The sequence below is a fragment of the Hoplias malabaricus genome, chromosome 1, assembly GCF_029633855.1.
Source record: "Hoplias malabaricus isolate fHopMal1 chromosome 1, fHopMal1.hap1, whole genome shotgun sequence".
Taxonomy (NCBI): domain Eukaryota; kingdom Metazoa; phylum Chordata; class Actinopteri; order Characiformes; family Erythrinidae; genus Hoplias; species Hoplias malabaricus.
This window is the reverse complement of record NC_089800.1, coordinates 84,588,518-84,614,018: the sequence shown is the minus strand read 5'-3', so window position 1 is coordinate 84,614,018 and position 25,501 is coordinate 84,588,518. Positions and strand designations below refer to the sequence as shown.

General features: G+C 42.7%; 1 protein-coding gene across 4 annotated transcripts in view; it reads left to right on the top strand.

Moving 5' to 3' along the window:
- Nucleotides 1-25,501, top strand: part of nrxn3a (neurexin 3a) — a 456,671-nt gene that overhangs the window by 342,789 nt on the left and 88,381 nt on the right. For all 4 annotated transcript variants that reach the window (XM_066675785.1, XM_066675768.1, XM_066675777.1 and 1 more), the window contains one exon: nucleotides 1,769-1,950. In XM_066675785.1, coding sequence (XP_066531882.1) covers nucleotides 1,769-1,950 — 182 coding nt within the window. The remainder of the gene's footprint in view (nucleotides 1-1,768; nucleotides 1,951-25,501) is intronic.

Genomic DNA, 25,501 nt, shown 5'->3' with positions numbered 1-25,501 from the left:
ACTGACAACTTAAAAATGCCAGGCTTATTCTCAGAAAAAAAAAGTCTTTGGCCTACTTGTCTAAACTCGAAGAGGACATTTTAATGGTGTACCATAGTTTTTTTTTTTTTTTTGTATTATCACCATTAAATTTCCATGTGACTGCAGGCCATTTGTAGAGCTGGCTGGCGAACAGTCTCTGCACATAAAAACAGAAGGGTATCTATTACTGCTTTACAGGCCAGTTACACTCAGCTTTTATTCTCAGCCTCTGCCTTTCCCTCAGTCTCTGTGCAGTGTGCTCAAGCTTCATGTCTAAAAGAGGAGAAAATCATACAGAAACCAAGCCTTAACCCGTAAGAGCCCAGACTTAGTTAATTCATGCATTCATTCTCTGTAAGCGCTTATACAGTTCAGGGTCGCGGTGGGTCCAGAGCCTACCTGGAATAATTGGGCGCAAGGCGGGAATACACCCTGGAGGGGTGGCTAGTCACAAATCACACATTCACACATTCACTTACACCTATGGACACTTTTGCGTCGTCAATCCACCTACCAACGTGTGTTTTTGGACTGTGGGAGGAAACTGGAGCACCCGGAGGAAACCCACGCAGACACAGGGAGAACACACCAACTCCTCACAGACAGTCACCTGGAGGAAACCCACGCAGACACAGGGAGAACACACCACTCTCCACACAGACAGTCACCCGGAGGAAACCCACGCAGACACAGAGAGAACACACCACACTCCTCACAGACAGTCACCCGGAGGAAACCCACGCAGACACAGAGAGAACACACCACACTCCTCACAGACAGTCACCCGGAGGAAACCCACGCAGACACAGAGAGAACACACCACACTCCTCACAGACAGTCACCCGGAGGAAACCCACGCAGACACAGAGAGAACACACCACACTCCTCACAGACAGTCACCCGGAGGAAACCCACACAGACACACAGAGAACACACCACACTCTTCACAGACAGTCACCCGGAGGAAACCCACGCAGACACAGGGAGAACACACCACACTCCTCACAGACAGTCACCCGGAGGAAACCCACGCAGACACAGAGAGAACACACCACACTCCTCACAGACAGTCACCCGGAGGAAACATGAAACACACTTTTTTTTTCAACATTTTCTGCTGTATTCTGTAATTAATTTTGGTTAAAATTCCACTGTAACATAAACATCACAATAACCATTTTGTGACTTGTATTTTTTTGTTGTTGAAATGGAATCAGACCAAGGACAGATGGAAAAAAAAAGCATTTGAATTATTAAAAAGGTTGGAATACACCTTTTAGAAAACAAAAATATGCTTTTATGACCTCACCATTCACACGGTCATTCTGTAAATGAGGTCACACGTTCACTAACTCTCAAGGTGCCATGTGCCAGTGAATGTTACTTAGGGGCATTGTGATTAAAGTGAAGGACAAAGCTGTGTAGGGAACTTTCCAGACTTTATAAAGGGTCTGTGGCACGTGTCGCCACTGGCTCTTATTCTGAACATCCTGGGCAAACATATTTGATTCATTTTGTAAAACCACAATTCTTGCATCCCTGTCAATTATGGCTGCTGTTGCTTTCTAGTAATTACTGAAAACGAGTTGCTGCCCACTTGGTTTGTACAGTAATGGCTTTTTTGGGTTTTGTATGATGTACGATAAATTATTCATTGTGATAATGAGTGTTTATCACATTTTAGTGCTTTTAATTTGGCCTTTAAATCATCTGTTGCCTTCTGCTTTGTGTCCTTGTGTTTCCACAGCTGGAACAACGTACATCTTTGGTAAAGGGGGAGGTTTGATCACCTTTAACTGGCCAGCGAATGAGCGGCCAAGCACTCGTACGGACAGACTGACCGTGGGCTTCAGCACTTCACTGAAGGATGGGATTCTGGTGCGGATCGACAGTGCCCCAGGACTGGGAGACTACCTCATGCTCCACATCGTGAGTCTCTCTCTCTCTATTGACTGCCCTCTCCGTGGGTCGGGATGGTTTCAGGTTCTCCGTAAGATTCTTAATAATTTCAGATTTCATTTGGTCATTCCAATTAAACCCTCAGTAGTCAGTAGTCAGTACTTTATTAACTGAATAAATACAGGGGTTGGACGATGAAGCTGAAACACCTGTCATTGTAGTGTGGGAGGTTTCATGGCTAAATTGGAGCAGCCTGGTGGCCAATCTTCATTAACTGCACATTGCGCCAGTAAGACCATGTGCATCCAACGGTTCAAACATTGTGTCCTGAAGGCGGTGCCGTGTATCAGGACAACAACGCACCAATACACACAGCGAGACTGGTGAAAGACTGGTTTGATGAACATGAAAGTGAAGTTGAACATCTCCCATGGCCTGCACAGTCACCAGATCTAAATATTATTGAGCCACTTTGGGGTGTTTTGGAGGAGCGAGTCAGGAAACGTTTTCCTCCACCAGCATCACGTAGAGACCTGGCCACTATCCTGCAAGAAGAAAGGCTTCAAATCCCTCTGACCACTGTGCAGGACTTGTGTATGTCATTCCCAAGACGAACTGACGCTGTATCGGCCGCAAAAGGAGGCCCTACACCACACTAATAAATTATTGTGGTCTAAAACCAGGTTTCACTTTCATTCTCCAACCCCTGTATGTCTTAATCGTTTGCTTATAAATATCCCAATTAATTCCTAATGGTTAAACAAAGATACACCAGTGTGTTTGGTTGAACCTAGAACCTGAGAAACCTCCTCAAAACACAAACATACTTCTCTACTTCCGAACTCATGACACAGACTGTTTAGAAAAACTGCAACAGAATTTTTCAGCTGCTTTTAATGAGATTATTTTAAGCGATAAGTAATTAATATAAAATTTTAATGCGCTTTTTTTTATAGCCAGTAATAAAAAAACTGCTAGGGCTTAGAATTTCTGTGTAAAATTAAACAAAGTGGACTCCGGTTCTAACCAGCTCTTATAAAACCAAGCAACTGGCAGCAACTCCTGCTCAGCATCATCAACTGAGCTGATGGTGCCTGGCATTGTCCTTTATTCCTCCCTCACTCACAGCAGAGTCTTTACTGAAGCAAAGCTGTTTCACTCAGAGACCGTTGACCACCTTCTGGCCAAATGGAAGGGGGCGTGTAGTGTTTGTGATTGGTGTAGTGTAGTGGGAAACAGAAGACTAGGGTTTGACTCTCTGCTCAGGTAAGAACACCACACTACCGCATAAATCTGAACGTGGTCGTTTTTGAGGCCTTTCATTTGCATTGACGCACACAGTGAAGGCAGTGTGCCCTCTGTTTGAGCTCCGCACACACACACACACGGCTGAGGCCGGTTCAGTGGTCTTCAGATCCGGGCATGGCCGCTCTGCCTGGAAGTGATGACAATCAGCACCCCGACGATTACAGAAATGATTTCGATCCAAAAGATCAAGTGTTGCGTGTTGTGGTATCTGATGCAGGTGTGGTTTAATCTGTGGCTAATCTCTGCTGCAGATGGGAGATGAGATGTGTTTGCACGCTCTTTGATGCTGAGTGTGTGCAGGGCTCTGAGTGCTGATGACGTGGTAAAAGCCCCTCCACCCTCCTCTCTAAACTCCACCACACATTTCTCCACTTAGAAATGCCCTAGTCATCATTCCAAAGTGCAGAACTGCAAGCAGAGGTCTCTATCACGCTAGAAAACACACACACACACACACACACACACACTATACATACAGATGTACATAAGAGACATGAATTGCATGATTAAGCACTCATATTAATACAATGTTAGTTTTGAGATAATAAAAGTCTATTGTAATTTATATGAATCTTTCAAAAAATGCAAACTCCAACTTGTTTCTACATTCACTGTCCAGTCTCTCAGCTCCACTCACGATACAGGAGCAGTTTATAGTTCTGCAGTTTACAGGCTGGAGTCACTCTGTTGCTCTGCATACTTTGTCCTCTTTCACCATGTTCTTCCATGGTCCCAGGAACCCCCACAGAGCAGGGATGAGGCCCCCACAAGCTCCAAGAGGTCATTGTTTCCCTCTCTATCTCTGTGTTACGAATGATTATTAATGACTTTTAAGGTGTTTACCACCTCTTTAATAACCATGAAATAAATAGGTTTTTAAGCCATTTATAAACCTTTATAAAGTGTAGGTTCATTTTAACATGTGTTAGTGGTTGTTGCCATCCAATGCCTGGTCATTTGATCAATCCTTCACTAAACTATATCAGATCCTGCAGTGGCTATTGTGCAGTGAGAATCATGAGCCAAACCTGTGGAGACACAAATTCATTCATCTTAAGAGCTTTACTAAGGATTAGTTATTTTGTTACATTTCACACTATTTCTATATTTGTACTTATGCTAACGTTGTAAAGTGTTATTACAGGAAAAAGTACATTTAGGGTACGTTTCAGAATTGTCGGTTTGGGTTCTATTAAAGCAAACCCTGTGAAAGTGTGGACGCTCCCTTTCAAACATCAAATCAAGTGGACCGAGACCACCTGAGAAGGTCGGTCAGTCATTTTCTAAATGGATTCTGATGCCGTTCATTTTAACTGTGAATGTGATACAAACCAAATGCAAGATGTGATGTCCCAAGATGTAACAATAATTGTGCCGTGAGGAAAAAGTACGTTTAAAAAAATAACAATAAGAATAATACAGTAGAACCCCGGAAGTCGGCGGTAATCCGTTCCAGAACTCGCGTCGACAACGGATGCGGTCGAGTTCCGAATCGAATTTCCCCATAAAAAAATAACTGAAAACCGATTAATTGGTTCTCGACCATCAATTTTTTGATGCGTAAAATACACAAAAACTTGGAGCACAACCTCCAAAAGCTTCCAACCTTGCGGAACGATGTCGTAAACTGACGCCAAGTAGCGTTAGTTAAGCTCAACACGAGCAGCGTTTGTTTACAAAAAGTCGCGTGGGTCGGGTTCTGAATTTTAAGGTCGACCTCCAAATCGAAATTCTCTCGACATTTGGCGTCGACTTCCGATTATGTCGACTTCAGAAATGGTCGACATCCGGGGTTCTACCGTAATTAAAAGAAAACACCACCAAACGTCATCTCTCTGATTCAGGCAGTGGACACCTTTCTGGTGCTGTTTTGAGCTCTTTATTTATCACCTCCCACAGTGTTTCCAGTTTGTAAAACGACCTCCTGGTAAACGAACACATCCCAGATACCTGCTTTAACCCTAACGACAAACGACTCTGGTTCCCAAAGTCAGTCATATGTCATTTCTTACTTTGTTTCCATTGTAGATGTGAGAGTGTGAACTCAAGCCAAACCAAGACTGTAATGCAACACTTTCATTTTCTTTATTTTGGCCCTGATAAAAGGAACCGAAGTAAATATCTAAACACACGGTGCGATAATACACACTCTCGCTCTGCTAATCTACATTGCAGTATCATGATTTTATTTATTTATTTATTAAACCTTTCATTTAACCAGGCAAGTCATTAAGAACAAGTTCCTATTTACAGTGGTAGCCTAGCAATCAGCAGCATCTACTTGAATACACACACACACACACACATATATATATATACAGGGGGTCCTCGACCTACGACGTTGATCCGTTCCTACGTCGCGTCGTAAATCGATTTTTGGTGTAAGTCGGAACATACGTTCATACTGTACATAAATAACGTACTGTAAGCACTTATCCGATCCTAACACCTATCCTCCTCGGTCCCGAGCCACGTAACCGTGTATTCTTCCGCCGCGCAGCGCACACCAAAGTTCACGTTACGACGTTTACGACGCAAAACCACTTAAGTCGAAACAAGGCTTTATACAGTAAATGGGAGATGTGTCGTAACCACGAAACATCGTAACTCGGGACTGACGTAACCCGAGGACCTCCTGTATGTATATTTTATAGGAAGTGTATGTTTCAGGGACTTTTAGCTTGATATAAAGAGAAGACACGGTGTTGAACTTAACAGGTTCTGGCTGTAATAGGTATTGTAAATATGAAGGTGTGTGTCCTAAAAGAGTTTTATGAATTAACGTAAACCAGTGTGTGCAGCCGCAGTAAATCCATAATGACTGTATGGTCTTCCAAGGGTTAATATATTCTGCGCTAACCCTCTGTTGTTTGTGTCAGTGTGTGAATGTATCGAGGTAGCTGGGGGGGTCTACTGCCCTCAGACGAGCACGAACAACATTTCTTTTCTGGCTGGCCTGTGCTTATTAATAATTAAGCTGTGAATGATGTATGAGAGCGCTGAGGGGGAGGCCAGCTGTTGATCTTTGTATTGGGTTTTAATGCGTCTGAATCAATGCAAGACTTCTGCTCTCACACCTTCGTTAAATCCGTTACTCTGTGTAGTTCGACACCTCGGAACGATAGAGACAGCTCCGTCAGCTGCGGAGATCTCCACTGAGCTCCACTGCCCCACTCAGATAACTCATATCAATACATTTGAGATTCAGATTCCCCCATTTACTTCAGCTCACTTCACTCATGACAAGGTCTCTCCTCCGGCAGGAAGTGGTCAGGCTGTGAATAATTCAGCAGTCGTGCAATGGACGCTGGCGTGGTAATTAACCTGCTGTTCTCAAAGACAAAAGGAGACATTTTTAGACATTGTTTATCAGCAGGGGGGAGGGCTTTAGCTCATAAATAATGTATGGGATATAGAATGTTCTTTCTTTCCTCTCTTTCATTTTCCTTTCTTTCCATCTGCTTATAAAGGGACTTGAGTTATACACAGGTTTGATGATATGTGGTAAATCTACAAACATTTGTACTCCTCTGTGCATGTTAGGACAGTTTGGTCCTTTAACCCTTATCCTATAATCTGCTAATTGTGCGTTTTGTGTGCTCCTCCTCATATATTTAATGACACAGGGCATCTTTCCCAGAGACACATTAAGCTTTAGACTAAATTAAATATTGTAAAGGTAAAATAATATTGACCTTGCAGCTCAGACTTAGCTCATGTCCATGAAAATCATGTATCTGTGTGATGCTGCACAAGTCAGTCTCATTTAATTTGTGTCATGATTGACATTTTATAAGTTAGTTCACTCATTAAAAAGGATGTACATTTCTTTGAACAATTACTGACCATGGGGCGGCACGGTGGTGCAGCAGGTTAGTGTTCTCCCTGTGTCTGCGTGGGTTTCCTCCGGGTGACTGTCTGTGAGGAGTGTGGTGTGTTCTCCCTGTGTCTGTGTGGGTTTCCTCCGGGTGACTGTCTGTGAGGAGTGTGGTGTGTTCTCCCTGTGTCTGTGTGGGTTTCCTCCGGGTGACTGTCTGTGAGGAGTGTGGTGTGTTCTCCCTGTGTCTGTGTGGGTTTCCTCCGGGTGACTGTCTGTGAGGAGTGTGGTGTGTTCTCCCTGTGTCTGTGTGGGTTTCCTCCGGGTGCTCCGGTTTCTTCCCACAGTCCAAAAACATACGTTGGTAGGTGGATTGGTGACTCAAAAGTGTCCGTAGGTGTGAGTGTGTGAGTGAATGTGTGTGTGTCTGTGTTGCCCTGTGAAGGACTGGCGCCCCCTCCAGGGTGTATTCCTGCCTTGCGCCCCATGATTCCAGGTAGGCTCTGGACCCACAGTGACCCTGAACTGGATAAGGGTTACAGATAATGAAGGAATGAATGAATTACTGACCATTTATTTAAAGTCAAAAATAGTCACGTGTTTATTTTTTCTTCCTCAGGAAAAGAGGAAATATCTATTTACACACAAGCTAAATTAGATATTTATTTCCCTCCAGTTTCAGTGTTGACACACTGCCTTTATTACAGTTTCAAATCTCTACAGTAAGCCTGTATTGATCTATTTTTTAAAGAATAGTTTTCCATAACTCCTAATTTCATTGTTACAACTTTCATTTTCTGCTTGGTCACTTTTATATTTTTTTTCTTAATTTAATTTATTTTAAATCTCAAAGATAAATATTTAAGTGCTGTTTCTCTGATGGGGATGGGTTTATCTTTTTAATAAACCTTGTGTTACACTTACTTTTTCATGAGGTTACCGTTCCTTATGAAAGTGTAAAATCACTTCAGAAACAACTCCCAAAGATACAGTAATTTCCACTCACTCAGCTGTGATTGTTAAAAAAAAAACAACTTAAAGGTGACTTTTGAAGTAAAACGAAGTAAGATCTACATTTAAAAACTTGTCTAAAACCTTGTAATGCCCTGAAAGTATTTTAAACCAGAATTCACCTAGCATTAATATCAAAGGCAAGAACTAACTGCTGCTTATGTAGGTTTAGAAAGGGCACTTTTCAATTCCCATTGCTCTTAAACAGTGCTCCAGATCTGAGTTGATTTGGCAGCAGGAGCTTAGTGCTTTTTCCCATTCATGCTGCTAAAGTGGCAGAATGGGGTGGGTGTGTGTTTGTGTATGTGTGTGTGTGTGTTGAACAGAGGGGTGGGAGCAAGGCTAAGAGTCTAGTGCTTTGCCCTTGGTCTTGGTGCCCATTGTAGGGCTCTGGGGCTCCCACTGGATCGCCACAAGCCACAATAAAACTAGTGGACAGATGGAGTCAGAGAAAAAAAAAAATCCCTGTTCACCGTACGACAAAAAAAAAGGAGGGCCAGACTGCCATTAAATTACAAGGTCACTCATTTATGAGCAAATGTAAATAAATGAAACATTTGTTTTTTTTCTGTTTTCACACTAATTTGCATATAGTGACAAATACCCTTAAGCTAAAACTTTGAGGCAGTGACTCCAATGTCACCTGTGATCACTAGTGTGGCACAGACTCTGCTAATCCTGGTGAAGTGGAGTTCTAAATATGGTTCAATCAGATCAATCAGAGAATTTGTCTTGGACTCTTAATTGTTTAAGATCACTTAATATGTTAGAGTCAGTCTTTGCAAGTACAGCGAGGTTGTGGCTAAACACTTTGTGTCAAACACTGTGAAAAATGATCAAACGATTCAAAAAGAACATTTATAAATGCAACACGGCAATCAATTTACGTCTTTTGCAATCTGTGGTACGTAATATTGTGAAAAATAGGAAATGCAGAGACGTTTAGGGCAAAGCTGGACACCACTAGTAAATGAGCCTTTTAGCCCTCACATGGCTTTGCATGTGAAGCTGTCATACTACTTTGATAAAATGCGTACAGTGGAACCTCTACTTACGAACTTGATCCGTTCCGTGACCCGGTTCGAAAGTGGAAAAGTTTGTTTCTCGAGTCAATTTTCCCCCATTTAAAATAATGGAAAAGCAATTAACGGGTTCCAGCCCCCACCCCCCGAAAGTCACCCTTTTTGCACTGATATATGTTTACACCACTCTCAAATTAGTAAAAAAATACATGTAGCGTTACTAAAAATAAAAAAGAAATACAGTGGTAACAGTAATAAAAAGAAATAATAAAGTTTTAAGTGGTTACACATCGCTACCTTGAAGACGTGACGACTGGCTGGAGGAGTTACACAAGCACTGGCTGTATGACGGGAGGTGGGGGGGTGGGTGGAATAACGGAGAGTAGGCGGTGAATGTGGGGAGACGAAGCGTAGATACGGCTTAACTTAGCAACAATTTCGATGTCTGCTATTTACACTAATGCTAAAATGCTAAAGCTACAATTTGCTAATCTTAAAAGCTCACTCAAGTCTGGGGGCGCTGGGAGACTCGCCTATTGGGGTCAGTGGCCATTTCCAGCCGCTCGACGGAGTCTCGGGTTCGTTTCTAGAGTCGTGGTTTGTTGGTGGAGGCAAAAATATTCAAATGCCCGGTTCTTATCTTGGAAAGTTCGTTAGTAGAGGTTCCACTGTATTTCCAAAAAAACACTGCCATTGAACAGTCTGCCACAGCCTCAGTAAATACAACCTGAAACTCAACAGTTAAACAAGAGAAACTATATTTCAATCCTATCCCAAGATGCTGCCAGGTCTTCTGGGTCCAAGCTCACCCCTGATGGTCTGAAAGACCTCATTTCAGCTTGTGTTCAGGAAAAACTGGCTTCAGGTTCTCTGCCAGAAATGAACACGACCTTCCAGACTTTTTACAGTGACATGTGCAGAAGCCATCATTTATGAGCGTGTGATAGTGTGGGGATGCCTCAGTGCCCGTGGCATGTGCGACTTATGTATGTGAGAAGACAGCACTGACACAGAGGCAATTATTGCCGTTTTAAAGAGACGTATTCGGCCATTGAGTTCACGTTTTGTTCCCCGGAGATCCATGGTTATTTCAGCAGGAAAATGCCAAGCCTCATTCTGAAGATTATAACAGAGTGACTGTGCCGGCAGTGTGCTGGTCTTCTTACAGTGTAGATCTGCCACCTATGGTGTATCGAGGATAGGAAGAGGAGATTCAGCTGATGTTTAACACCGGCCATTTGTTGTAGCCATCAAATTAAAATAAAATAAAATCAAGTTGGTAAAAGTTCAAGGGCATACAAATCTCAGTTTCTTGTTTTAATTCCATTTTACCAAAAATACCAATGTTATCAATGTTCCAGGAACTGTAAACGGAGTGGAAACTAATCAAACATTGTTTAAAAATTGCCTTTAAATGTTGTTTCATTGAGTTATGAATGAAAAACAGTAAGAGGCAGTGTTTCAAAACATGTTCCACTGGAAGGCTCAGGATCATTGTATTTTTTTTTTTCCATTGGGAACTTGGATAAGCCGTTATATTGATCCTTTTAAATCTTAATCATCATCCATGTGTTCATTTTGCCATGGACGGTATCCTGTAATAACCCTGCCATTGATTGCAGGTGATTGCGTGCGACAGTCCCGACTACAGCTGCTCTCCCTGGGGTTCTCAGTGCTAGTAGATTCTCACTAGCTCCTATTGGACTGAAACTGAGCCAGCCATTTCTGACAGTAAATGTCTATCCTTTGCCCTTTCGGAGTGGCTGGTAGCTGTGGAATACCTTGTTGGACTGTGTCCCAGAGCTATGGAAATGTCAGCACTGCCGCCTTTCAAACATGCCACCTCCAAAATGGCAAGCCCAATGATGGAGTCTGCTAACAGAGCACCGTAAGGCTGGCATTTTACTGTCAACGATAAGACTGTAACTGTTCGACTCAGGCTGTCGCGTAATACCAATAAGTGCCTTCTCCTTAAGAGAGAAAAAGGACTTCAGGTCTCGTAGACCTCACCGGGCTGGTTTCCATTCGGCCGACGAATACAATTCAAGTGAATGACTGGAATGTAGCAAAAAATTACGCGTGAGCTTCCATCAGCTCTGAAACTCAATACATCACACGCTCAAAAACCGTTCTAAAACACATAGAGAGCGTTTACAGAGAAATATTCAGCAGTTTGTATTGTGTTTTATGGGTGGAGGCTATTAGAGTAGAACCGAATGCAGTGGCAAGCATTAACCGCTCAAGAAACTGCTCATTTTTAACAGCACTGAGACTGTTATGGCTTTTTTCTTTGATGAAATAAAGCCACCGTTCTGTTTCTGTTGCCTTCACTCTTCCTAGCAGTGGCCAGACTAAACAGGATTTGTGCACTTAATGTTCTCCTACATTAGTACAGCTAGTCTTCACACTTCCGCCCTGGTGTCGTTGGATGTGATCCGAGGGGTTGACTAGTGTTGCTGTGTGGAATTGGTCATGAGAGAATTGGTTAAATAAACAAATAATCAGATAAATAAGCGCACCGTTGTAAACCTGCCTTGTGTCATCGCCTTGTCGGGTCGAATAAGATAAGGTTAGTTTGTTAACTCCAATTAGAGGAACGATCCGAAAGCCAGGGCATAAAAAACTGTGAACATCTGTCCACGGAATGGCTGCAGTGTTTTAACAGACTGTAGTTTTCACTGCACTTCACTCCCTCCTCTGTGCATCTGAAGCTGCATCAGTAATGAGGAGTGGGTGTCCAAATGCACCATCTGCTTCTGGTCACACTTGCCAAGGATTCTCCTCCCGACATATTCAAGAGAGAGAGAGGCAGAGAGAATGACACTAGTTAAGATTTCCCTTATGTTTGCGCACTCAGCACATTCGTTTGAACGCCATTCTGCGTTCGCTGAGCACTAATTGGAGAAAGTTTGGGAGAGAAGAAAGCGAAAATGCTTTTTTAATCTACTCTTTCCTCTCCTCTAATGTATGAATGGCCCACCCTTTTCGGGGCTGCGTTCATTGAAAGAATACGCTCTAGTCATTAACAGAAAATGCCTTCGTTCCTACTGCTCAACAGCGGGAGGTAACTGTATAATTAGGGTACAAAACTAAATGGATCTTCAAATTGCTTTTGCTCAGCCTCAGTTTTGCACGGGTACATGCGTGGTCAGAATTATATTGTTTTTTCTTCTTCAGTTTCTCCCCAATTTGCTTTAAAGGTCCTCTCAACACCCTCTGAACTGGGATAAAATGCGCGTCATTATGAACCTCGCTTACCAAAGTATTTAGGTATTTAAAAACATGCGTTTGGTCCGAATGAGCAGAGCGTGAAATGACAAGTTCCGCACGCATTTGAGCAGAGCTCTGAGCACTTTTCAACAAGAGTAAAAGGTCAAAATGATTCAGAGTGCGGGTAGGTCTTTGCCAAGAATATTTGTTGACTGAAATCCTATAAGTGGGAATGATCTAAATGTACAGAAAATCAATGGTGTTGATCTCTTTTAATCAGCGGGCAGCATGACCACACGCTACTTGTTGATTTTCAATCCTGCTAACCTTTCTGTGTTGAATCACGACTGGCAGAAGACTCCCACTCTTCAGGCAGGAGCAGGCTCTGGGGGGAACAGGACATAATTATAGCCCCTGGCTTTAAATACTGCCTAGTGTTTAAACCACCAAACTAAGCTGAACTGTATGGCAGCAGATATAATATTGTGTACGTGTAAAGTGCTGTTCAGAAGTTTAAGACCAGCTGAGAAAAGTCAGGTGCAATGGCTGGAGTGCAGCGAGAGGTCAGGAAACAAACCTGTGTTCGTCACAGTTACAAAAACATTCATTCATTATCTGTAACCCTTATCCAGTTCAGGGTCGCGGTGGGTCCAGAGCCTACCTGGAATCATTGGGCGCAAGGCGGGAATACACCCTGGAGGGGGCGCCAGTCCTTCACAGGGCAACACACACACTCACACCTACGGACACTTTTTGAGTCGCCAATCCACCTACCAACGTGTTTTTTTGGACTGTGGGAGGAAACCGGAGCACCCGGAGGAAACCCACGCAGACACAGGGCGAACACACCACACTCCTCACAGACAGTCACCCAGAGGAAACCCACGCGGACACAGAGAGAACACACCACACTCCTCACAGACAGTCACCCGGGAGCGGGCATCGAACCCACAACCTCCAGGCCCCTGGAACTGTGTGACTGCGACACTACCTGCTGCACCTCTGGCAGTTACAAAAACATTTACAAAATAATCACATTATATTCAGTTGTGATTGTGTAATAGTTAATAGTTTTAGATGTGTAGTTAATGCCACTGGGTCCCTAACATTTTCGGTATTGCCCCAATTTTGTAGATGAGAATACTCCTGAGCCCCCAGTACCAACCCACATGTGCGTATCTTTTGCTTCCAGACTCCACTGAAATTATCTTTACACAGTTCGAAAAAAAAAATAATAATAAATTACAGTAAAATTACCACTAGTGGCATGCATTATGTATCTCCTTCGTTTGCCTTGCTGACCCCCGCAATAGCCCCCACCCAGAAAGCCCACTTCCCACATTGGGAACTACTGGTTTAAGCCCGTCAGCCTGTCTCCTAGGTGTCTACATCTTTTTTGCACAGTACTTGCACAGTACAAATCTTCAAATGCATTGCTTGTTCTGATTTTTTAATACCGAAGTATAAACCAACAGACTGACTGTGACCCACCACACTGCTCTGAATATTATATGCTGTGTTAGCATTTCAACAGAAGCACAAACGTGTTGATCCCCCCCCCCTCTCTCTTTACACTGATGTAGCACTGTCTTTATTTAAGTAGGTGTTTTCAGATGATAACTACTGGGATTTGTGATTTGGGATTTTCTTTGGAAGAAATGTTAACAGCTCCAGCAGCAGGTAATTAAAGCTGTGTGAAGAGTTTTTTTTTTTTTTTTGGGGGGGGGGGGGTTGTCCATTATAGGAAACACATACTCTCTCTCCTCTCCATAGACTAATCAAAACGGAAAAGTCTCCAGAGTTTGTTTTATTTGAGGCCAGGAAGAGGGGAGAGAAACTTTTAATGAGTTTGTTAATATGCGGGTTTGGAGCCCACCCTGCTTCCTTCCTGGGGTCGAAAGGTAGAGTCGGGTTTGTGGAAACACGTGGTTGTTTTTGACGACTCAGCCACAAGTCGGAAACGTCTTCGTGCACGCTAATGATTCTGTCTTTCTGACGGTTTTGTAACTTACTTTCTGAAGTAATAATGATGGGTGGGTGTGGATAATCTATCCTCCTCATGGAAGCTGTACAGCATGAAAGTTCCTCTGCACGGGGGCGGAGAGATGATTTGTTTCTAGACTCTCCCAGGGCTCTTTTTTTTCATGGCGTTCAGGGGAACAGTGTGCACCATGAATGAAAAGTTTTCCAGTAACATGCCTTTCTTAAACCAAGCTTTTAAGTGATATATCACGTTGGCGTGATTACCATAATCTGAACATGTTAAATGACAGGTTCATTGAGTACAGTGTTTGAACTCGAGTGCCGCTAAATGCGTGTCATGCTGCAAGCTAAATATGCAGCTACGATAACTCTGAACTTTATCGTTTTAAAAGATGGAGGAAATTGAATTCACAACAAGCTGCTCAAACATTAGTGAATTCAGCACAATCTATAATCAGCCTTTATTGTTAATGCATGTACATGAGAAAGAAATGCATGTTTTACAATAATTATTAATGCGCACGTTCTATACAGGGCACATTTACGCTCGTGCACCTTTTCAATGCGGAATTGTTGTGTCTCTGAAAAGTGCTCACCTCTGTCATTTGAAACACATCCTAGTTCTTTTTTAGGAATGGAAATTGGTGCATCTTGTTTGTATTTTATGAATAAATGTCCCCTGAAGATGATACAAATAGGCCGGTGTTTACATTAGTGATGGGAATTTCGGCTCTTTTTGGGGAGCCGGCTCTTTTGGGTCCTAAATGGCTCTTTGTTTTACCACTTGTTTCCACTGGTACATAACAATATGACCTACATTTTACATGACTATATGGACAAAATATTATTGTTCAATATTAAAAATAATAAATAGTGTTGCAATGGCCATTTGTTTTATGGCTGTCTTGTAATAACGCACTGATTGCACTCACACATTCAGTTGTATAAATAACAGGATTTTTATTTAAACACCTTAATAAAAAATCACTTGTAAACTCTGAAATACAGCCAATGGAACCCAAAAGGTAGGTATTACATAATAGCTTATTAAATTAAATAATCATCCATTTCTGGGTAATAAAATAAACAAATACTCTGCAAAGTGCAAAACAGCAGCATTCAACGGTAGTGATTAAAACAACCACAACTGTCAACAAACACTTAACTAATTTAACATTTTCTTCAACTATTTTTTGGAAGGCAGATTGGCATTCAGGAAAACCAGGTGTCTCAGCTCGGAGGGTTGGAGGGTTGGAGCTTGCTTGTTGTTCTCTGATTGGTTGAATGACAAGCCTTAGAAAAAAATGTCTCGGTCTTAGACGGGAATCGGCTCTCGTCGTTCACTTACAAGAGCCGGCTCTTTGAACCGGTTCGTTCGCGACCGACACATCACTAGTTTACATATATTTCAATATAACTGTTCAATCAGATTCAGTTTTTTTTATTGTTTTTTTCACGGTTCTCATTTTAAGTTACATTTACACCTATTCACTTCAAATCATTTGAAGATGTGTGTGTTGTGAAAGCGGAGCTGCATTCGTGAGCAGAAGTAATGCTCTTGAACCTGTGAAGATGCAAACTCTTGCTGTGACTCAGGCCAAAGTAAACGATGGAAATGAGCGAGAGATGACAGCGCTGAGGCTGTCAGGGAGAAGGAAGAGGCGCATGAAAGAGAGGAGGCACAGTGGGAGGCTGACGTACTCCACACTTCCCCAGGAGCCACTTTCTAGTGACTTCCCTCTCTCTGTGCTTTACTCAGAAGGCACACACTCGCTTTTCCTTCACGATCTGAAAACAAAATAAAATGTACAACGCCAGGATTTCTCGTCTGTAGCTGCTACATTTATTTAACTCTTTACGCTTTAATGTACAAGTACAGTACCCGTGCTGGCCGTTTCTGCTGAAGTGCGAGTTTATCAGGAGCAGGCTTTACAGCGAGGCGTCCCTGTTTGCTAAGTGAACTTGACATTGGGCTGGATTTGTCTAAATGTGTTCAGTGTCCTCTTTCAAGACCAACCTCATGAAAGGAATCCAGCATTCATCTCTCATACTGTTGGCTTATGAATCAATACATCAGGGTTTAACGTTACCTTCTAATGCTGTTTGAAAATCAAAACGCTCACTGCTCACCGAGTCCTCATCTGCTCACATATGGTACAATGCAATAATCAGAGACCAATCTTCACAAATTTAATTTCTGGTTATTGTTTTTTGAGTGTACAGAAAAAATATTAGATATATATATTATTTTTTTGCTTCTTTGCTTTCAAACATGCTATATGTATTTAAAAGATATCTAAAATTTGAATTAAATTCAGCAGCATTTTCTGCTTTTTTTTTAATGGACCTCCATGAATATTCACATTATTGTAGTTACTGACAGATATAAGTATGAATGAAAATAGCAGCTTAATTTGCTTTAAAACTGACATTTTTATTAAATTGACGGAAAAACCCGAGCTCGCTACGGAAATTCTTGAATGCGACCGTGACGTCACTGGTGGACAACAGCTGAACAACGCCGCGGTAAAACACCGTTATGACTGACTGTTATGACAGTATCTAGCTAAATAACCAACATTATTCATGACAATAGCCTAGCAATAAGCTAAACTCAAATTTAGAGGTACCGTTATTCTTGTAAATGTGATCAAAGTCGAACTCGAATTCCTCCGACACTATAAACCTCCGTAATGCAGCTACGTAGCCGAGTATAATCTGAGCCACCGAGTTTAGCGAGTCAAGCTAACGTTAACTAACACCAACTAAAACAGGCGAAGTGAGTGTCCTTACCCTGTTTACCTCCATGTTACAGAGGCTCTTGAACACCTTTCGTTGGTGTCCTTACATGCCCATATTGTTGGAAAAGCGCCAGTGAAATGAGCTACAGATAACGGAGTGAGCGGATGGTCGTTTCCAAAGTGCCCGTTTAAAGTTGACAAATTTAGTCCATTTTCTGGATATTTTGGGATCTTTGGGCCATTTGTTCACAGATGTCCCACTGTACATTGAATGATTGCAGCCAAAAACAACACACCTTTTCCTCATTGTGCATTAAATTAAGTGCAGCTTCTAGAGTTGTTGTCCACCATCTACGTCACAGGCAAGACGCCTATTAGAGTTTCCCAACACCATTGGGGGACCAACGGTCTTTTAAACCTTATTCCTTGAATTGGTAAGAAATAACATGTTTTCTGACTATCAATAAACACAAGTTAGGAACTCATTCCACTGTATTTATTTGTTTCACACTTTCATATCGCCGGTGCTTAGCATTTAACAGCCTCACATCCTTTCACACCCATAGTTGATGTTCTTCTCACAGTGAAAGTATGAACTCAAACATCTATCCCTAGTCTTTTAATGTTTGAAAGTGCTTTTCTGATATAAACCGTAAGTGCCGCTCATCCGATGGGGATATCTTGGTTTGATAGGGGTCCTGTTTTCTCCTGGTCTCTCACTTAATCTCATTTTACGTTCTAGTACGAATCCAGCTGTGATCTTTCTCCTAATGTCTAAGAAATAAAGCATTTGACTCTCCAGTTTTGCAGATGTGCTTCGTAGCAGGTTCGTACTTGCTAAGCCTCTATCTGCCCATGTGGAGAGAGACATGAATGGTGTAATCTAATCCCCCTTATGAGGTATTTTTGATCTGAGAGTTGCCTTAAATTGACCATCAGTTTGAAAGCATGAAAGATGAACGTGAGCTATATCTGAAACTGCGTATAATCTGAGCACAGATGGAGAATAAAAAATGCAGATGCCCACAAAGGTCATCCTGACCAGAGCGCATTGATTCTCCGAGTTCCTGTTCAGTTTAGGGATCTGGGCGGCATAAAGAGAAGGATGCTGATGCTTCCTGATGGCTTTTCTTCAAAGAGGCTTGAATTTCAAGCAACTGATCACTGTTGTTTTTCTTTTTTCTTTGGTCCCTGTTTCTCATTAACCTTGACATTGATGGATAGATGGCTTATGCTGTAACAATGGCCAGTCTATAGCCTGGTATTGGAATGTGTAATGAATTATATCCCCATTGTCATGCGTTCCAGTGGAGAGAGAGAGAATGGACACAATAAAGCTTGAAGTCATAGTGAGTGCGTTTGGCACTGGGCTCTTGAAAACCTCATCATCTATTAAAAAGGGCTTGAAACCACTGGGCTGAAATTTGCACTGCGGTGCCTGGACACATGTTTTAATATGCAACTCTGACTAGACCCCTAGTGTGTGACCCACAGCACACACATTCGCAACCCACCTTCATACGGAATGAAGGGGGCCAAAGTTCTATCAGACCGTGCTAAACAAATACTCCCTGGAGAGTCTGAGCTGATTGATGTATATTTTATGTGGTGGCAGCAGGGAATCTGTGAGATGCAAACATCTGGTTTGAGGAAGACGGTGCAGTACTGGAAGGGCGGTAGGTGTTTGGTTTGTGCGGTTAGATCCAGGTACCAAATCAAGTGTGTATTCCACAGTTTTTAAAAAAATATAGCAAATGTGTCACTGATTTCTGCGTCAGGAATCAATCGGAATCAACGTGTTTCTCTACCCCCTTCGACTTCTCAATCCTCACTGATGTGTAGTGTTGTATTTACTGGAAAAGCAGGAGGAGAAGCCGAGTGCTGCATGTGTTAGATCCCCAAGTTCATTGTGTGGCTTTGCATTCGTCTCACGGAGATGGTAATTGCATGTTCGGAGGAAAAAATTGCAGTCTGTCTGACTGCTTCCCCTGCAATTCCGGAACCGTGGGTATAGGCAGAAATCAGGCTGGAAATGTGTTCATTTGCAATGACCTCCCCTTTGAGTTGCACCTTCAAATGGGTTAAGAGTGTGACTGTGTTATCCTGGGGCACAGCGGGCTGCTCTGCAGAGAAAGATCAAACTCATTTACAGCGTCCCGTGAACAGAAAAGGAGATTAGTTTCCCTATTGACATTGATAGAGATCGTTATCTTAATATGGTTTGTATTTATTGCAAAAGCATTTGGCACACCTTTTAAAATCAGAGGATTCATTGAAGTACCACAGCGTCTTCATTACTTCGTGTTCGGGCTTTGATTGAGTTTTATACCAGCCTTAAAAATAAGATTCTGTGAGATTAAGATCACTTACCAATACAGACACATGATCAAATAAAGACGGAAAAGTAAAAAAATAAAACACACGCTAATGACTTGTTAATGGTTGTAATGAGCCACGAGGGCAGCCTCACCGTGCCGAGGCTTTGATGTTCCAAATCTGGGACTAGTGATGAAACACAATCGCCGGGGTTCGAAATGATATTCCCTCTGTTGCTGTTTTGAAGATGGTGATGGAGAGCACTTTATGGCTTTAGTACACAATCACTCACAGATGGTCATTTATTTATATATATAAAAAGCTTTTGTATACACCAGTCAACTATAACATTATTTCCACCCTCTCGTTTTATGCTCTTATCTTCACTTTCAACAGCTTCACCGACCGTGTCGGAGCACTTTGTAGATCTGTAATGACGGACTGTTGTCCATCGCAGAGTAGGTATGTTTTAGTGTGATGTAGGGATGTGCGGTAGCCACCGTACTGTCACAAAACTATATCGCGGTACAGTAATCCCTCGCTACTTCACGGTTCATCTTTCGTAGATTCGCTACTTCGCGAGTTTTTTCAAGGGGGCTTATGGCCACTATATTGCGGATATTGAGGGAAAATCTAGGAAAACCGTGAAAGATGAACAGCCAAAAGTATTTTTATTATTATTTACGTGTATTAGACTGGGCCTGTAGGTGACTAAATATATCATTTACAAGTATCTCTTACGTACAGGACATGTATTGTTCATGTCCACATCAGTGAAATTTACTGATGCTAAATCACAGCTTAGGAATGACTCTATTAAAGAAACTGGTAGGATATCACATGTAGTTCCAGCTGAAAAACATTATAGAACGACTGTTTAATGCAAAGGGTGGGTTGTTAACAGCACAGGGAGGGTTTTATAAGTCCAAATAGTCTTTAAAAACATAAAAATATCTTTCCTCTACTTCGCGGAAATTCGTTTTTTCCAACGAGGGATCACTGTATACGGTATTACCATGGGGAGGGGGGTTGGGGGCACACCACAGTAGATTATTTTCCAGCAAGATGAGGGTCTTCTGAGTATTTTGTTCTTTTTTTCATCTTCATTCTGTCTGTTTTAACACAAACTCGGCGCTAAATTCGCAACTGTGGTGGGCTACAGGGCTTGTGTTTTTCCCCCCCATTTGTTTTCAGACTGTGACATCAACCCCCTCCCTGTGGCTCTCCACACCACACACACATCATGAATACCACCCTCGTTTTGAAATACCGTCCACATTTTTAAAATACCACAGTATACGGTATTCATACCGCCCAACCCTTGCGTGGTGGATCGTTCTCTATCACTGGTGTAGCGCTGGTAAGTTACGAGTGGATCAGACACAGCAGTGCTACTGGAGCTTTTATACCCCTGAGTGTCACTGCTGGACTGAGAACAGTCCACCAACCAAAAACGTCCTTTGACCACTGTTGTATTTGAAGACTAAACTGCAGCCACAGATGAGATGCTGTCTCTGACTTTACATCTACAAGGTGAATCCTCAGCCCGGTTTACTGATGTTTTCCCTGTAGATCTAAAAGCAGATGCCTCTTTATTCACTACTGGCACCGTAGCCACTCAAGGTTTTGTGACTGAAGCTCCTGCCGTCCAGACCCCAATAAAGAACCCACTATCAAAGTCGTTTTCTTTTTCTCTTTTCCCTTTTGTCCACTGTTTAATGTCATGTCCTGTCTGAAAGCCTTTGCAGTCGTCACCCCATTATTCAGGTTTTTCCTTTCTTCCCCACCCATGTTTATATATGTATGTGATTCTTTAAGGTTCCTTTCATCCATGCATCAAAAATGGACACCACCCAAGGGCCTAAGAACTAGCCCAGTGCGGTGCAGTCGTGTCTTTTTTGTGTACAGGTTCCTAATTCAGTATTAGACCAACAGATTCAGCAGATCCTTCCTCTGCGAAATGTATTTCCTGATGCAGACATTTATCACCCAAACAGCAAATCTATAATTGTTAGTCAATTATGCAAGAAATATTCATTTATTCGTCGTTCACTTGAACCGTCCTTATCCACTCTTGCTAATTCTAATCAAAGCGAGTAATCAATATGCTGGTAGCTCCTTTGAGCATGCACGTGTGGTAAAAAGCTTTGAGTCGAGAAGTTAGGCAGTTTTGCACACTTTATGCGACAACGTGGCACACGCAATTATGGGTTTTATGAATATTTCAGTACTGTGCCTCGGTCTGACGCTGAAGTAATGAAACTGAATTGCTGTGTTTTGCTCCAGGTGTTAGTTACACAACTGCATCTTTCCTTTTAAAGATCAGCCACATAAGAGCTTTAAAAATCAACAAGCACAGGTTGTGCGACAGAGGCTGAGTAAGGTAACTGATTGGTGCGGCGCCAAATGGTTTAGTCCAGTCATTAAATAATCAAAGATGCAGAACAAGCGGGTTTTTAAAGAGCAGAAGTACAGCCTTGGCCGGGGGTAAATTGAGATAACTACGGCTGAGAGTACTCGGTGGAAAAAGTCATCTTAACGACACGCTGTGAAGTTTCTAAATCCATGTCGCCTTCAGTGTCTGCATTGTTTTAATACATGTTATCAGGTGTTCTGATGTGATTTGTGCCTTGTGTCAGGAGTTGTGGAGTGTTCTGGAACCTAAATTGCACAAGGATTTGCAGCAGGGCCACAGCAGGGGGCGGGGGGCTGCTGACCTCAGAAATTCTGCCCAATTGCTCTGCAACTATCAGGGCTAAAGTGAGTCATTCCTATGTACTAAGAAGAAAACTTCTCCACAGACACGCTGTCCAATGTCTCTGTCTGAAGTAGGAGGGTCAAGCGTCTTCAGAACCAAAGAAAACTCCCCTGCCTTGGTGTAAATATCTTGGGTTCTCTCTCTTATTGATATTTGAAAATCGGAGCGAAGAGGCTTCATTCTGGGACGCTGACCTCGAGGTGGCTTCATTCAACTTCCCTCTTTCAGGGGCCGACTGCGAATCTCTCTGGCACTCTGTTGGCCTGCCAGACAGTTTGGGTAATTGCAAGGACCATCTCTTTCATTGATTTCCAGGCAGCCGTGCAGAGCTGCTGTGAAGAGGAGGATCCAGGTTGTCCTGACCTACGGAGCTCTGCTGAAGCCCCACAGATCTGTCTTCCTAATGTATTGTGCTGCAAGCGTGGAGATATCAGCTGCAAGAGCGACGAGGCTGTGTATCCGCCGGTCTGACTGAGTGCTTTCTCCTACAAAAACTTTGTGCCAGCTTCTAGATGAGTTCACTGTAGAGCTGTGATCTTTTTCAGTTAATTGATCATTTGCATTAACCGCTATGACAGGTGATATTTATCAGTGGGAGGTTTATTTTTTCCCCCCTCTTTGCATTTCAGGGCAATGTGCTTTGATCTGATCTGAAACCTTAGCTCTGTTTTAAGACAAACTGAGTGCCATTCGTAAATTTAGATGAAGTATGAAGAAATATTTTAATTAGGTCTTCAATAGCGCTGTAGCATCACATGGAACATATTCTATCAGTTTTGTGAACACAGCAAACACAGTTCTGGGCTTTTAATGAAATCTGTTACCAGCTTTAGTCAAAACATCACAAGGATCAAACAACACAGCACTGCCCAGTAAACAAGGAACATCCCTAGAGGTTCAAAATAAGTCTAAAAGTAGTCTGTCCATCAAGGACATATTTTAAACGTCAATGGCCAATCGATAACGTCAGTGGACGTCCAAAATGCGTTTTATACAAGTAATTTGTTTCGGGACCAATTATTAACGTCAATGGACGTCCAAAATCCATCTTAATAAGTTAGTTATCTAGTGGTGACCAATCGATAACGTCAGTGGACGTTCAAAATGCGTTTTATACAAGTAATTTGTTTCGGGACCAATTATTAACGTCAATGAACGTCCAAAATCCATCTTAATAAGTTAGTTAAGTGGTGACCAATCGATAACGTCAGTGGACGTCCAAAACGCGTTTTATACACGTAATTTATTTCGGGACCAATTATTAACGTCAATGGACGTCCAAAATACGTCTAATAGTCGTCTTTTCAATGTCTGTGTTTGGACGTCTTTTCAACTTTCATTTTCAACCTTAAGAGAACGTTGATTAGACGGCAGTCATTACGTTATTTCAACGTTGAATCAACGGCTAAATGTTAACTGGGTGTATACCCCCTGATTAAACAGCCCTGTTCAGCACCTGTTCCTTTAAATGATAACGAGCCACAGCTCAGCTCATCGCGAGGAGCAGAAGCTCTGGATTTTAGCCATTTTCACGTTTCATGTTCTATTTTACTCCATTGAGCGTGTCTTTGCACTCCCTCATACATTATCCAGAGTTTACTGACTTTGTTGACTGGGTTGTGGATCAGTAAGCTACAGATCGCCAAATTAATGTGCAAATACATAGAAGAATTGGTATTTATTTCACATGTGCCTTTTAAAGAGAACTGGAACGGTCCAGATGTTTGCTGTTGGGAAATTCTCGACTTGTGGAATGTAAAAGGACAGCTCCTAACCTTTACATCAACAGCTTTATTTAAGTGTTAACGTGCAGCTGTGTTTAAGCGCTAATAGGCGCTCTTAGCAGAGTCGTCCATGTCTGTGTAAGAAAGACTCACCGCCTGGAACATGTGCTATTATTTTCTTACTTGTCAGAGGTAAAGACATTTGTGTAATTACCATCCACGTCTGTTTAGCTGTCCCACTCTCCTCAGCGTCATCTGCCTCCCTGTGTGTTTATGTCTCTGGACGCTCTGTTTGCTTTCGCTGTCACTCCTCTCGTGTTGATTGGCAGCGTGTGTCATCCTTGTTTTGTTGGCTGAGTTTAAAAGCAGGCAGGAGCCAAAGAGAGGGAGGCAGACGGCTAGAATCAGTTTGATCTTGTTTGTCTCCAGCTGGCTATGGACCCTTACAATCTCTGTCACCCAGAAAGTGCATCAGATTATTCCAACGAGATTGCAACCCTGCCAGTTGTTCTCACTCATATTGATTGCTGTGTTTGCAAGCTGTGCCCGTGCAAAACAGCAGCCCCCAAACGACTTCACATGATGTGGAATGGGGCTTTTTGAGTGCAGGCGCTTATTTCGGGGATAACTAGTTGTGGCACTCAAACGGCGAAGCTGAGGGGAAAACTGATCAGAAGGGAATCGAGATGCTTAACGACAGGGAAGTGATCACTGCGGAAGAACTTGCGGTCAAGTACTGAAGCGTTCACACATACATCGGCTATATGTCTAATTCATAGCTGTCCACCGTAAGTGAAACAGGTCAAATCAAACTCCAGATGAGTTCTCATCCCTCTTCACTTGCTGTCGTAACCATGGAGATGGCTGCTTGCAGCTGTTAAATGAAGGCAGAGCAAATAGAAGCAGGCACATGTCTCTTGTGCTCTCGGAAAAAAAAAAAAATACAGCCTGTCCGAATATGTTGACTGAGCTTGTGATTGTAAGGCTTCAAAGCGGAGCTTGGCTGCAGGCTTTAGTCTCAGCGCACCTGACCCTGGCTCAACCATCACCTCAGCAACCTTCTGCCGCTCATTTAGGCTTGAACATGTCCACTGAGGGTCAGGTCATGGGGCCACAGAGAGTCAGAGACAAAGCGAAGAGAGAATGCGTGAGCTGGGTGTTTTATAGAAACCGCGGTCCTCCTGTGTCTTCGTGCTAGCGCAGGCCCCGTGGAGCAGGCTTTTTCGCGAACTGCCGGACTGACCAAAGGCAGAACTTCTGTTTTGAAACGTGCATGTGGAGGAACCTGGCTCTTATCACAACTGCAGACAGGAGATAATAAAGCTCAAGGCATGTCGTTCATGTGGGTTTGTATGTTTTCTGGAGCTATTATTGTAAAATGGAAGTAGTGTGAAGATATACGGTGGGATAAACACTAATGCCAAACTCAGCTGACCCCTCCTCGACTGCATTCAAGATCTGCCAAAATATAGCTTGGTGCTACCTTTCGGTTTGCGAATTGTTTAAACTCTAATAAAGTCCATATTTAAGTGGATCCAAATAAAGTTTGAATGCATTAAATGCATCTCCCCGGGGCAGACTACGAACACGCTGGAGAGACTACATGCCTCGACTGACCTGGGAACGCCTCGGTATACCCCCAGAAGAGCTGGAGGTGGTGGCTGGGGAGAGGGAGGTCTGGGTTTCTTTGC